We start from the raw sequence: 14832 nt of genomic DNA, 5'->3' as shown, positions 1-14832 counted from the left end.
GTGTCCTTCAGTGTGCAGTGATGCTGATAGGCAGGTGAAAACACAGGGTTTCCTTTGGAAAAACCAGTTGTGAATATTCAATAAAGTCCAAACCATCTGCCACCCCTCCTGAGAGGTAAACAAGACTCTCCAAGGTGTTCAGAGGAAGAGGATGGGGAGCCAGCGGGACATGGCGTGGGGAAAGCATGAAGATAACACTGCTTTTGTCATAGCTCCTGGTGGGGAGGAAAGGACTGTTCCTGGCAGCTGCTCAGCCAGCCGCCAGGCAGAGCCTGAGTGGCAGAATGGAGGGCATGTGCAGTTTCTTGTGAAGAAGCAGTTTCTTCCATTGTAATCATGAGTTTCCCCCTTTGAAAGCACCATTGAGGCTGCATCTGACAGTAGCCATGCTGGAGACCCTGCACTTTGCTAGTCTCAGACCCAGCTGGCCAGGGGCTTTGTCCTCCTTCTGACAGTTTTAACATTGAAAGCCGTATTTGAATCTGCATAAAACTAAATGTAATAGTGAAAGCAACAACAATGCAACTAGGCATATGTATCCTTAAAACTTATATGGGGCAAATGGGCAAAGAATATGAACCAAATAATTCTCAGAAAATATATTGCAAACAGGAAAAAAAAAACAGAGTGGAAAATGTTTAAACTTAGTATTAAGGAGGAAACGCAAATATGAGATGGTATTTTCTTCTAATTAGATTTGCAATATTTTCAAACTTATTTTAAAGGAGCTTTATTGAAGAATAATCAGTATACTACATACACACATACAAATAAATGATTTGGTGAGTTTAGGCATATGCATATACACTCATGAAATAATTGCTATCATCAAAATGATATTATCTCCCACCTCCTGAAGTTTCTCTCCATTCACCTTTTGGGATATAATGTGCTCTGCCTCCCCTTTGAACATATTTTAAGTGAATAATCTGGGGTTGTTAATTCAGAGTTGTCATATTTAAGATGATTGGTAATGTGAAGCATTAATGAAGACCCAAGGAAACTAAGCACTTAGACACTGTGTGTAAATTGCCATGCTTTGGACAGCAGAGGACACCATTAAAGCAAAAAGTGTGTATTACTTGTGACACATAAAGTTCATCTTTAGTTATCTGCCCTAGACAAAACCTTACATATCTACATCAGAGAGTCATTTTATGAGTGCCCATTGTTTGTAGTTTTTGAAAAGCTATTATGAATAAACAACTATCAACGGAGGAACTGTCTGAAAAGACATGGCATATTTACATTGGAATACATGTAGCAACAAAAAGGAATTGATTCATTCTTTGTCCACCTAGATGGATGTAAAATATACCTTGTTAAGTGGAACAAGGGAGTTTAGAGTGTGAGAACAATGCAATTTATGTGAATCGTACACATACATGCACAAATACACACACACACACACACACACACACACACACACACACACACACACACACACACACGCTTTTTTAGCCAGGCATGGTGGCACATAACTGTAACCACAAGAGTCTATAGGCTGAGATTTGAAGATTGTTGTGAGTTCAAGGCCAGCCTGGACTACACAGTGAGTTCCAGGTAAACTTGCACTACAGGGGGAAACCTAGTCTCAAAGAATGAAACAAAACAACTTCAGGAGAGTTTTTTTTGGGGGGTATTGCTGTGTGTATGTGTGGTGTATGTACTTGGTGTGTGTGCTCATGTGCTTGTGTGCACATGGGTGTGGGTTTGTGCATGTGGAGATCACAGGTCAATGTTGGTTGTTTTCCTTTTTTTCCACTTTAGTTTTGGGATAGGGTCTTACTGAATTTGAATTGGTGTTCACTGATTAAGCTATAGCTTGTAGTGATATATTACTTATAATTTATTAAAGCTTGCCCGAAGATTCAGAAAGCAAAGTCAGACAGAAGCCATAAAAGCCAGGCACATACCTTTAATCCCAGCAGTAGAGGGGTATAAAAGACAGAAGCAGGGTCTTCAGTATTCAGTAGGAGGCATTTATTCTCCAGCCACACTGAAGATAGGAAGGCTCAATATCAAGTAGGATAGGAAGACATCCAGTTTCCCGATTCTCCAGCCATGCTGAGGAGAGGCAGCAGGATCAGCCCATTCAACTTGAGGTAGAGGTAAGAGCTAGTGGCTTGATACTTTGCTTTTCTGACCTTCACCTTGAAGTTTGAACCCCAATATCAGTCTCTGGGTCTTTTATTTTTTTCATGTTATACTAGCTAGCCAGAATTCTGTCTGTCTTCACCCTCAGCCTGGCTTTTTAAAATGTGGGTCCTGAGGATTTGAACTTAGGTTTCATGCTTGCATAGCAGGTAGTTTATTGAATGAGCCACCTCCACAGTCCTAGCAAGACTGTGTGTGTGAGAGAGAGTATATGTGTGCATGTGTGTATGTGTATGTGTGTGTGTGTGTGTGTGTGTGTGTGAGAGAGAGAGAGAGAGAGAGAGAGAGAGAGAGAGAGAAAATGTAAGTGATATAGTATGTGTGACAATGTGTGTGTGACTGTATGTGTGTGACAGAGTGTGTAAGTATGCAGACACACACACAAATAAATGTAATGAAAATTAAACAGTTACATTTGGAGCATGAATTGATTAGTGGCTCCAAGCCTTAGAGCCCTTGGTGGCTCTTGTTGGAGACCCTGGTTTGGTTCCCAGCACCCACACAGTGCAGACAGCCATCGGTGTCTCCAGTTCCAGGGCATCTGGAATGCTCTCTTTTGACCTCTGTGAATAACAGGTGTGCACATGGTATGCATATATACATGCAAGCAAACACTTGACCACACAAAACAAAATTAAAAATGAAATAAAAATTTAAAAGAATGTGCATGTTTGAACATTTTATAGTTGATGAGTGATTGTGTTGTGCCATAATTTTCACTGCTTTTGGAAATTGTAACCATAGACTTAGGGTTAGATGAGATATTGAGGTGATTTTGCAATAAGAACTGCTAATAATTTTCTAGTGCTTTGTGATTTTTGAAGTATCCTCACATCCATCTGACACTCCCAGCACCCAGTAAAACCAACATGGCAGTATTGGTGTGTGGTCATCCTTATCCTACACACTAGAACTTGTAAGTATTAGTGTGTGGCTGCTTTATCCTACAAACTAACATGGCAGTATTGGCGTGTGGTCAACCTTATCCTACACACTAGAACATGGCAGTATTGGTGTGTGGTCAGCCTTATCCTACACACTAGAACAAGGCAGTATTGGTGTGTGGTCAACCTTATCCTACACAATATGACATGGAAGTATTGGTGTGTGGTCAGTCTTATTCTACAGACTAGAACGTGGCAGTATTGGTCAGCCTTATCCTACACACCGGAAGCTCTGAGTCCTTGGAATACTGGCTGCTGAAATCAAAATGCAAATCCCAGTCTTTGTCTCTAAATCTCTTGTCTTACCAACCATTTCACTTCAGAGCACTTAACTTAGCTCAGGGTTTCCCATTCTATTGTGGTCTTCATGTAGGTAAAGGGCTTTAAACTCCGTTAAACAAGTTAGTAAAATCAACTTTTAGGTTATTTTAACTTGATTTAAAATTAAGTTTGTCATTGGCTCTCAACCTTATGTTACAATAACTTTAGGAACCTTGGGCTTCAAACAAAACAAAACAAAACAAAAAAAACTTGTGCCTGATGACACCTCAAATCCATGAAAGGGTGGGTTACCCTTTTTGGGGTTAGGCTGTTTTCTCTGATGAACGCTGTTGATGGTATTTGTTCTCAGTTAAAGTTCATTATTTCTTTTAGTCTGTGGCCTAAATAGTAGCTCATATTTACCCATGGGGGGCCCCTGAACTCTTTCTAGAAGTTTCTGTGTCTAACCTCTGCCTCCACTTGACTCACTTTCTCAGCTTTTGCCCCAAGGCATCTACTCTTTTCTTCCATTTCCCTGTCCTTATAGTTTCCATTCTTCACACGTCTACTCTCCACCCTCATGAGCTCCTTCATGATCCAAAGACCAAAACAGGTGCCTCTTATCACACCAATGGATACCTTCTTCCCCTTCTGTTGACATCCCTTTTGTAAAATAATGTCTTGTTGGCAGGAACATTTATCAAAACCCTGAACCAAAGATGTGAATAGGGTGTTTCCATTCTGCAGGTCCATCTTTGGTGGACTTGCTCCCATGGAAAGTTGTGGGAATGTCAAGAGAGCAAGGCGTGTCCTGTTTCCCAGGGCTCCATTCATATGCAGCTTCTGTTCAGTGCCATGACCTGGAATGTGGAGTGTGTTTCTCAGTGAGAGCCAGTTTCTGTTTGGGCTTGAACCTGTCTGTCTGCTCCATGGCATAAAGAAGTTGTGAACAATCTGCACAGGCTTTCTGTCCAAACACTTCATGGAATACGGATTGTATATCAAAATACCTGGGTAGTACTAGAGGGATAACTAGAGGGAAGATGGATTTCTGTTGGTCCCTTTATCCCATATAAAATCCTGTTAAATTGCAACTAATGCAAAGAAAAGATCTGCTGGGTATAGCAGGCAAATAGGAGCAATGCTCAGCCCTTGACTCCACTATGTCCTAACTTGTGCTGTTTGGTTGCAGGAGCTCGTGTGAATGCCAAGGACAACATGTGGCTGACTCCATTGCACCGGGCTGTTGCTTCCAGAAGTGAAGTGAGTGATCTCCTCCTTTAGGCTAATACCTACTACTGTCTGTAGAGAAAGAATGCTTTCTACTGAGTCCAGGATCTACTGATCAGGGGTAGACAAAGCCTTTTATTCCTAGTGAAAAAGGGTTACCCAAATGGGCAGCTCTTTGTGTGTCTTGCTCATGTCAGACAAGTTGCAGTAGGAGAGTCTTAGAGTTTCTATTGCTGCAATGAAACACCATGACCAAAGGCAAGCTGGGGAAAAAGGGTTTATTTGGCTTACACTTCCATATTGCTGTTCATCACTGAAGGAAGTCAGAACAGGAACTCAAGCAGGGCAGGATCCTGGAGGCAGGTGTTGATGTAGAGGCTAGGTATGGTACCACCCACCATGGGCTGGGCCCTCCCCCATTGATCACTAATTGAGAAAATGCCTTACAGCTGGATCTCAGGGAGGCATTTTCTCAACTGAGTCTCCTTCCTCTCTGATGACTCTAGCATTGTCAAGTCAACACACAAAACTAGCCAGTTACAAGGAGGCATCTTGGTCATCCAAGTTGGACAGCATGAACCTTCAGTGTGTTTTCAGCCTGGAATAGCAAGCAGATCTGTGCAATGCCAGAGTGGGGTGGGAGGAACATGGCACATCTCCCGGAGGAGAGGACAGCCAATCTAGTCCTTAAAGGATAAGCAGGGTGTTAGCAGGCCAGGAGGAGGAGGGGGCCGATGCAGAGTATCCACATGTGAGAGGAGAAGTGGCGGGGGCATGAACCCAAGTCAGATGGAGCTTCCCTGAGCAGAGAGAGCAGTGCAGAGTCAGTCAGATCATTGGGTTGCCAGAGAAACTGATATCCTGTGAGCAGTTGGCAGTGTCTCAGCAGACTATTCTTCAGAAAGACCGCCATGGCTGCAGGGTGAAAGCAGGTTCGGCATACAGGAGTTCAGATGGGGTTGCCCACGAGAAGCCAAAAGGGAGATGGCTGAGGTGAGGCAGGGGGAGGAACCAGTCATTTCAGAGATAGTTAGAGGCAAACCTGACAGGATTTGAGTACCTTGGGAGGATGAGGTGGAAAAAAGCTGGCAGGTGATTAGTGATGTCCTTGGCTAAGCAGGGGCAGGTGGGGCTGGGGGCTGGGGCGAGGGGAACTGGAGTCCTGGAAACTAGTTTGTTCTTTTTGGGATTCAGCCTGAGAAATATGTCTCTGGAATGTAAGCTCCCTGGGGGCAGGAAGTTTATTTATTTATTTTATTCTGTGATGGATCCCAAGTCTAGAATGTTACTGCTATAGAATGAGAGTGGTACTCAAAAACTAGTTTGTTGTTGAATGCTGGAAATATGTGAGGACAGAAAATTCGCTCTCATTATTTATATATAAGTCTGGACGTCAGGGATTAGGAGGATGATATGGAAACCATGGCAAATGGATCAGCTGGTTCAGTGGGAGGTTAGTGGATAGAAAGGGAAGGCCACCATGGGAGCAGGGCTGGGAGGGAACCTGGCAAACATCAGCCTGGCCAGAGAGGGCACAAAAGTCTCTCCTCAAAGGCACCGAGCATTGTGTGGGTAAATTTGTTCAGTGGAGCTGCCTCTCTGGCACTGGAGGAGCTGATAGTCTCCAGGGACACTGAGGAGTAAGGCCGGTGTGACAGCTTATGTGACAGCTAATGTGACCGCATGTGGGAATTTCAGACTAAACTTTGTATGTGGAAGCTTAGTGCTTGTGATTACCCTTGTTGTTCTGGGTGTTGGGAGTTGTTTAAAACGGGGTTGGCTGTATTCTCTTTCCAAAGAGCCCATGTGGAGGAGGGAGGTAAAGAATCCTGAAGTACCTTACCCAGGAACCGGGGAACTCACCTGATGGCCCATGTTGCGTTTCTGCTGTACCTGGGGAAACAGGCACAGTGGCTGCTTAAGGCAGGAAGACTGGTCTTAGATCTGCTTCTTTGCAGGAGAGTGCTCCATAGGCTAAATTTTAAGATGACTTAATCCTTAGTCATTTTGTTGTCTTTTTAAATATATGCACGCATAGAGAGGGTCTTTTCTCCCTTAGCTAGAATGAAGTCTTTTTAGTATGGGAATTTAGACACTTTTTGCATGTCATGTACTGCGTATGATGATGGAGCTACAAAAGAAATATCGGTGGCCCCCAACTTTAAGAGAGAGGGGCACACAACACCTGGTTTTAATACCCTGTGGCCTTGTTAAGTAATCACCCCTACAAAAGCTTTGATCCTCAGGACATCCATTTGTGCCAGCCACCAGGGCACTGTCATTATATGTTTTGTGTTTGAGCGCAGTCTGACCAATGATGGGTTGTTCAGTTCTTAAACTTCTGTGTCTGAAGCACTTGTTGCTTCCTCAACCAAGCAGTAAGGTTTTCTGGGTAAAAAGAAAGGATTGATTTCAGATGGCTCTTGCCAGGGAGAAACTAAATGTAAACTTACAAAAGACAATGCCTTCATAGTATCTGCCACAGTTGAGTTTCTAGTGAAAATTGGAATCTCCAAGTCTAACTTAGGCTCATCTTGATGCCATAGAAGTCTGAAATTCAAGCTCATTTTTTTTTCTTTGAATTTGGTCCTATTGCTATTCTTTCATGCCTCCCCTTACTGATTGTTGAGGGGAAGGAGAGTAGACCTAAGGGAGAAAGGACGGGGGTGTGTGGGTGGGTGGGTTTGGTTTTTAGTTTTGGTTATTAGCACTTACTAAAGAGATGCTGAGTTTCAGTATGAGCCGGCACATGTCTCCATCCCTCAGATTGAGATAGTTAATGAGTGTGTAGTAAAAACAATTTCTTCATTGACAAACTTCTAAACTCTGTAGCATACCCCCCCCCCCCAGTATCATCACCTGTTACATCTGGGCGTCCCAGGACCAAAACAATTCTGAACCAAACAACATTGTCTCTGTGTCTGCTACCCAATGCCCCACTGGCCTCACCTTTGCTAGCTTCTTCCCAAGGTGGTGGAGAATTGAAGAGACTTTATCTTAAATTTTAGAGAAATGTACTTTGTAACAGTGGCCAAGAGAGATGAGCAAGACTTGAGGCTTCTGGAAAGAATATTCTGAAAGCTGTGCATGATTTCCTCTGGTCTCCCTTGCCTAGGGTGTTCCTTTTGCTTCTTCACTTGGTTTTCTGGACTAGAACATCCGGGAAGAACAGAATTAGACACATGCAAGCCTGGAGTTGAACATGGAAATCTTAACGTTTGTTCTTGAGGCCCACTGGGTGGAAGACACTGTCAGCTATGTTGTGGGGTCCTTCAGGGTACACACAGCATGGCCTCTGAGATTTTGATGCTCGGGGCCTGAGATGGCCTGAGTGTGAATGTGCTGGCCTCTCACATGTTCTCTGTCTGCTGTGGTGAGCTGGGTGACACTAAAGCGGAATTACTGAACTTCACACTTCCCTGTTCTGGAGACTATGTTTGGGTTAGAAAAGTTAGAATCGTATGCATCCTGTCTTTGGGGTGTTGGTTTGAGGACATTGTATTTCTCTAAATGTTGCCATTCTGAGAATTTATTGAGCTTTCACTATGTGCTAAAGACCTTCTGAGCATTAGTCTTTGTTAATCTCTGACCCTCTGACATCATATTCTTGGTCATACTAACTTAGGAAGTGTGGCCTCAGAGAAGTCAAGTATGGAACAAGGTGTTATAGCCGCAGGTGGAGAAGAGTATGGCCAGGGACACTCCTTGCTTACACTATGCTCTGCTGTCTGCCTCAGATCACCCCTGGACACTGTTTGAATCAGCAAACATCTGGTTTTGCCCTCTTTGCAGAAAAAAGTTTGCCAATGGGAATGAAGATTTTTCTAGGGTTGAATGCTTTATAATAGACTTCCTGGAATGTAGGTGGATTATACTTAGATTAGTGTGCATTGTTAAGTCTTCAGATGTGCTTGTTAAAACATATTGTTCTAGAATTCTCCCCAGTGGCCCTGCTGGAGCCGATAGTTGGGCCTAGAAATATTCATCTTTAAAAGAAAATTCTGAGGCATGCCTCACTATCAGATCTAAGATTGGATACTAGGGATACTTTTTTTTTTTTGTTTTTTGTTTTTGTTTTTCGAGACAAGATTTCTCTGTGGCTTTGGAGGCTGTCCTGGAACTAACTCGTGTAGACCAGGCTGGTCTTGAACTCACAGAGATCCGCCTGCCTCTGCTTCCCGAGTGCTGGGATTAAAGGCATGCGCCACCAACACCCAGCTACTGGGGATACTTTTAAAGAAGTTTATATTATTTTAAGCTAGTTATTTGATAACTTAATACTCCTGCCTTTATGAACCCTGTCCATTTCCCATATCCATCGCTCCTGGTCTTCCTTTGTGATCCATTTAGTTTAATGGGGTCATCTGTGTAACCATTGGTTTAGAACTTTGCCTTTAGAGCTCGGTGGAGTATACCAATGTGCATACAATTGAAGGGAATGACAACCCCTTCTCTCTAATCTATCAGTTGAAACTAGTTCATCACTGAACAGTCCATATTTGGGTCATTTCTGGGCCCATTCTGATATAGATCCATGTGGTTATATGTTATTTATGATTTAATAAAGCCATTGGAGATCAAAATGCAAAGCTAGCCATGGTCATAGAGCCAAGTATTGGTGATACACACCTTTAATCCCAGCAGCCATACTAGCTAGCCATAGAGGCCAGGTGGTGGTGGTACACACCTTTAATTCCAGGACTCAGAAGACAGAGGCAGATGCATTACTGTTAGTTCAAGGCCACACTGAGCTACATGAAATTGATCCAGTCTAAACGAGAAACAGCCCATTCAAAGGTGATCTCAGTACTTGGGATCACACCTTTAATCCCAACTAGGGAGGTGGAAACAGGAGTGATATGGCTGGGTGGAAAAAGGAATATAAGGCAGGAGGAGACAGGAACTCAGAGGATTGCAGTCTGAGGCTTGGTGGAGAACAGTGCAGTCTGCATATTGCCTCTGAGGATTCTTAGAGAGCATATTACCTCTGAGGACTGCACTTGAGTATTTATGGAGACAGGATCATCCATTTTGGTCTGAGTTATAGGTAAGAGCTGTCTGGTGGGTTGCTTTGCTTCCTTCTGATCTTCAGCTTGAACCCCAATATCTGTAACTGAGTCTTTTATTACTCATCTTACAGATCCAGTGTAGTCATATGCAACTGTTGAGGGTTTGTGATTGCAATGACTGTATGTCCTGTTACGATAAATCTTTCTGCCAAAAGCCACCAGTGCCCTACTGCCACGTGTGTGCTTTACGCCAGCTGCCTACCCGAGTTAGAGCCCAAATTAATACATAGAGAGACTTGTGTTAGGTACAAATGCTGCTTGGCCAATGACTAGGATTTCTCATCTGTTAGCTTAACGATCATAAACCTATATATTTTATAAGACTTATCTTATTGGACACCTTATTGGTGTCCCTCCTTGTCGGTGGATCACATTGCACTGCTGGAGGAAGAGCAGAAAAGGGGGACACTTCCTGTTTCCTTTGCTTATATATGAATCTCCTTGCTATGTCACTTCCTGCCTGGATTACCACTGCTCTACTACATTTCCCAGAATCCTCTTTGACTCCTAGTCTCGTCTAACTTGCTGTCTCATTGGCCAAACAGTATTTTATTTAACAATCAATAAGATAAACATACACAGAAGTACTTCCCCCATCATCTCCTCTTTTCTGTCTAAAATAAAAGGATAACTTATCTTTTATAAAACTGAAGAAAACTATAACTATCTGTCTTTAACTCTATCCAAGACCATAGAAGGATAATATATAAACTCTAGAATTGACAGAGACATCTCGCTACCTGGACAGTCAACCAAAGTTCCTCTGTAATGTTGGGGCATCCATCTTCAGCCCATAGGCCACAGTGTGGCTGGCACACTTCTCCATTTCAACAGGAACCCTTCAGTACTGTCTTGTTTTGTAAGTTCAGCAGTCACTTTCTTGTGGGTCCTGCATGTCTAGTTTATACAGCAACAAACAGTCTAGGCAAGAGCAGTTTCTTGCCCAAATGGCTAATCTTGCCATGTTGAAAGCAAACTCCATAACAAGTTTCTTCGATGCCCATCCTCCTTTCTGACGTAATTGGTGTGCCAGGAGCAGTTGTGTCTCACTGCCAAGAAAAACCCTAAACCATTTAAATGCCATATTTCTGTAGGTCTTTGAAAGGTTTGAAGAATACCTAACCATCTCAAATACATTCTCTCTGTAAATCTAGAAAACCTAACTAACCTAATTATAATTTCTGACTATTATAAGTAACTATATAACCTGTATTTAATTATGGATATCATTTTAAAAGATCTGTATAAACACAATACCTAAACAAGAAGAGACATATACATATCACAAATTTGACCTTAAAGTTGTATCAATAAATGAAAATCTATACTAATGCAAAATATTCATTCCTATATCCTATTACCTTTTTTTTTGCTTTAAAAAGAGATTGACTATGCTCATAACTATTTATAACTAATCCCATTTAAATGAAAACAAACATTTATAAACAATATTTGGGGATTTGGGCATCATTCCTTCAACTGCTTCTTGCTGGTTGGGGGCAATGTTGATACCATAGGATCATGATAAAACATAGAAACCTGACCAAGTCATTGTTTTTGTAGTCTGTAAGGCTGTATTGTCTCAGCTGTTTTGAATGTAGGATCAGTTGGGTCACTTCTTCCAGGGGTCTTGCTTGATCAAACCATATTAGTCTGGAAGAAATCCACAGCTTTTTATTTTCTGTGGGAACAAAGCAAAACCTTTATTTTTAAGTAGCCTGTCCTTAGACTTAAATTTTGAAGTCAGAACATTTTTAAAATGTATAAGTTGGATTAATTTAGCAGCATTTGTAATCAAATGTATTTTAGCAGCAGTAAGTCTTTTCTCTGCAATCAAACAATTTAAAGACAAGATAGCATATAGTATCCAGATTCTCTGTGTATTTTCCATCTCTATGTGGCTTTTTTATTACTTTATTTTTACTTTCTTTTGTTTCTCTGTGGAAATCTGTCTGCCTCTGCTTCCTTCAGCAAATCCTACCGGCGTGCACCATCACAACTGGCTACTCTATTTCCTCCTGTTATTTTTTTCTCTCACAAGCCTACGTATATTTTTAAATACTGTGTAAACCTTCAGAGGTTTTTCTTTATCTGGATCTGTCTTTATCATCTTAGGAGTACCAAGTCCAATGACCAAGAGCACCGAGACAGCTCGAGCATATGGAAGCTGCTCCAATGCCTCTCAGCGGCCTGAAAGGGCAGGCTGTGGCAGCAGGTTTCCCTCTTTCTCTGGGAACCTTGAGGCATGAGGTCATCCCGCTCACTGACACCATTGTCCAGAAGATGTCAGTTTGCAGTCTGTCTTGTAGCCCTTATATTCTTTCCATCCCATCTTCTGTGATGTCTCTTGAGCTTTGGAGGGGATGGTATAATATCCTGTTTAGGGCTGATCACTCAACCATCGTTAATTCTCATCCCCTTTTGTAGCTACAAGTCTTCATTCACTGCAGTTCACTGGACAGAGGTTTCTCTTGTTAATGCTGAGAGTGGTAATTGTCAATGGGCATAAATATATGTTTTGAAGGTGGTTCTACACTTTGTTAATTTAGTTAAATAATAGAATTGAATTCTCTCTAGGGCCTGTGACCTACTCACTACCATGGGCTTTTGAGTGGGGTTTATAGTAACAAGTATGGAGGTGAAGAATAGATCTCAAATCCAATCAGGGAAATGTTGGTTACCTCCACAATGACCATGCTACTATTGTGCAAGTGGGCATACTTGCTTCCAGGTTGGTATTATAGCTCCTAGGATTCACCAATGGGTAAGACTGCTGATGCCTTTTCTACCTCAGCCATCTGCATAGCACCTTCCAGCACTGTGAAAGCTGTCCAGGAGGGAGATTTCCAGGTCACTGCAAATACTTTTGCATTTGTCTTTCCTAACACCGGAAGATGAGGTTTTGTGACTACTCCCCTGAGAATGCTCTCCTATTCCCAAATCTCTAGTGAACGCCTTTGTACTGCTAGTCTATAAAATAACTGTACCCTAATAATAATTATAATAATAGGGAGTATTTTAGTTTGGTAATGGGTACTTCTAGAAGAATAATCCCATTAATTGGTTGAGCACTAATTTATACAGTTCTTACAGAACATGTAACTGCTGTAATCAATATGGGATAAAAGCCCTGAAGTATTACAGTAATATAAGCCTTCACAATTCATGTGTGGCCTTAGGAGCATATGCCTACAGCATAACAACTGCCATTTAATATGTACCAGTTATTGTTTACAGACTTTAGTAATGATCACATCCTTTTGTTTATCCCACCAAAGTTCTGGACTGTGTAGTATGTACAAGGCACCAGCCATACTCTGTGGAGAATACAGAAAGTTGTCTAAGACCAGAGCCTGACCTAAAAGCAACTTACAATTCATCAAATTTGACATTGCTTACACCTGCAAAAACTATTTCTAGTTTTAAACCTTGCTTCTCTATAGTGACTTGTGGAGTTTAAGTACAGTGTGTATTTGAGAGTAATGTGAGCTTTCAGAAACATTGAGAGAAATTGAATAACTTCATACTCAGTTGTGACTTGTGCCTGCAATTGTAGCACTTGAGAATCTGAGCCAGAGGATCTTGAATTCAAGGACAACCTGTGCTGCCCAGGGAGCCACATCTCAATAAACAAAAAAAGACAAACAAGCAAAAAGAAAAGGAAAAAACAACCATGACAACAAATTCACAAGCAAAAAAATGGAATACCTGTTAGATTTAATAGTTTTGTTTTTTATAATTTTTATTCTAATTGCTTTTTATTATATTTTGCAAAAGTTCTGGGTTGTGATGTACTGGAAATAACAATAAATTTTTTGAGACTATCTAGTCTCTTTTGAGATTTCTCCTGCTTCTGAGAGCTGGATTATGGCATTGTGGTGGTTTGAATAGGTTATGGCCACCACAGACTCATGTGTTTGAGTGCTTGGACTATAGAGAGTGGTACTATAAGGAGGTGTGGCCTTGTTGGAGTAGGTGTGACCTTATTGGAGGAAGTGAGTCACTGTGAGGGTGGGCTTTGAGGTCTCATATGCTCAAGCTATACCCATTGTGGGACACAGTTCACTTCCTGTTGCTTGAGAATCAAGATATAGAACTCTTGGCTGCCTCTTCAGCACCATGCCTGCCTGGATGCCACCATGTTTCCCACCATACTTCCTGCTGTGAAGATAATGGGCTAAACCTCTGAAACTGTAAGCCAGCCCCAATTAAATATTTTTTCCTTTATAAGAGTTTCCATGTTCATTTTGTCTCTTCACAACAATAGAAACCCTAACTAAGACAGGCACATACCACCATCACACTTAGTTGAAAATGCAATTGTTAAAAACTATACCTTCACTATAGATGGTTGAGAAGCCACTTTTAAAGTTTTTTTTTTAAATTAAATTAGAAACAAGCTTCTTTTACATGTCAATCCCAGTTCCCTCTCTCTCCCCTCCTTCCCTGCATCCCACCAATCCCCTATCTCAACCCCTTTCTGCTCCCCAGGGAGGGTGAAGCCTTCTTAATTCAGAAAGTATTGATTTCCTCCCTCCAGTGTTAGTTTCTTCTTCACCCTCTAAGTTTATGTCAGAGGAAACTTAGATATTAAGTTTTAGCTAGAGTGTAAAATAGGAAAAGAAAGCCATCTTTGATTAAAAAAAAATTGTCTAAGTAGCCATACAATTCCTCACAAAACTAAGGTAAAGCACTTCCAAGGTTAAAGTGCTTGAAATAAAAATGCAGTTTGAAAACCAAAATCTTTTTTAAAGCAAAGATTTGGTGCCGCCTAAATATATTAGATTTCTATTAGATATATTAAACCAGTTTGATGGGATAAAGCTACATTTTAAAATTATAAATAATTAAGGAAAATTAACATCTGGAAGCATTCTTGCCAGGATACTTATTTGGCTGATCTCACCAAAGTCTAGTAGAAAACACATGTTCCCCTGAGTCAGCCAGGCTGATGGGTCATGACCCTGAACTTCAGCCACCCTGCCTTTGAAATGAGACTGCTTGTGAATGGAAAAGGTCATCCTAGGGGACCACTAGGCCTTTATCCATTTTGCATGCTTGCGAATTTAATGCCATCATCTTTGTTGTTGTTTTGTACTGGGCATTTATTCTAGGTCCTTGTGCATGATGGGCAAGTGCTCTATCTTTAAGCTCTATCCCCAGCCCCCAAA

General features: G+C 41.6%; 1 protein-coding gene across 5 annotated transcripts in view; it reads left to right on the top strand.

Annotated features, from left to right (window-relative positions):
• The window catches only part of LOC100774011 (serine/threonine-protein phosphatase 6 regulatory ankyrin repeat subunit B), a 272850-nt gene that overhangs the window by 137230 nt on the left and 120788 nt on the right, over nucleotides 1–14832 (top strand). For all 5 annotated transcript variants that reach the window (XM_027396893.2, XM_027396896.2, XM_035440951.1 and 2 more), the window contains exon 4: nucleotides 4555–4625. In XM_027396893.2, coding sequence (XP_027252694.1) covers nucleotides 4555–4625 — 71 coding nt within the window. The remainder of the gene's footprint in view (nucleotides 1–4554; nucleotides 4626–14832) is intronic.

The sequence above is a fragment of the Cricetulus griseus genome, chromosome 2 (assembly GCF_003668045.3).
Source record: "Cricetulus griseus strain 17A/GY chromosome 2, alternate assembly CriGri-PICRH-1.0, whole genome shotgun sequence".
Taxonomy (NCBI): Eukaryota; Metazoa; Chordata; class Mammalia; order Rodentia; family Cricetidae; genus Cricetulus; species Cricetulus griseus.
This window is presented reverse-complemented; position numbering and strand designations above follow the sequence as displayed.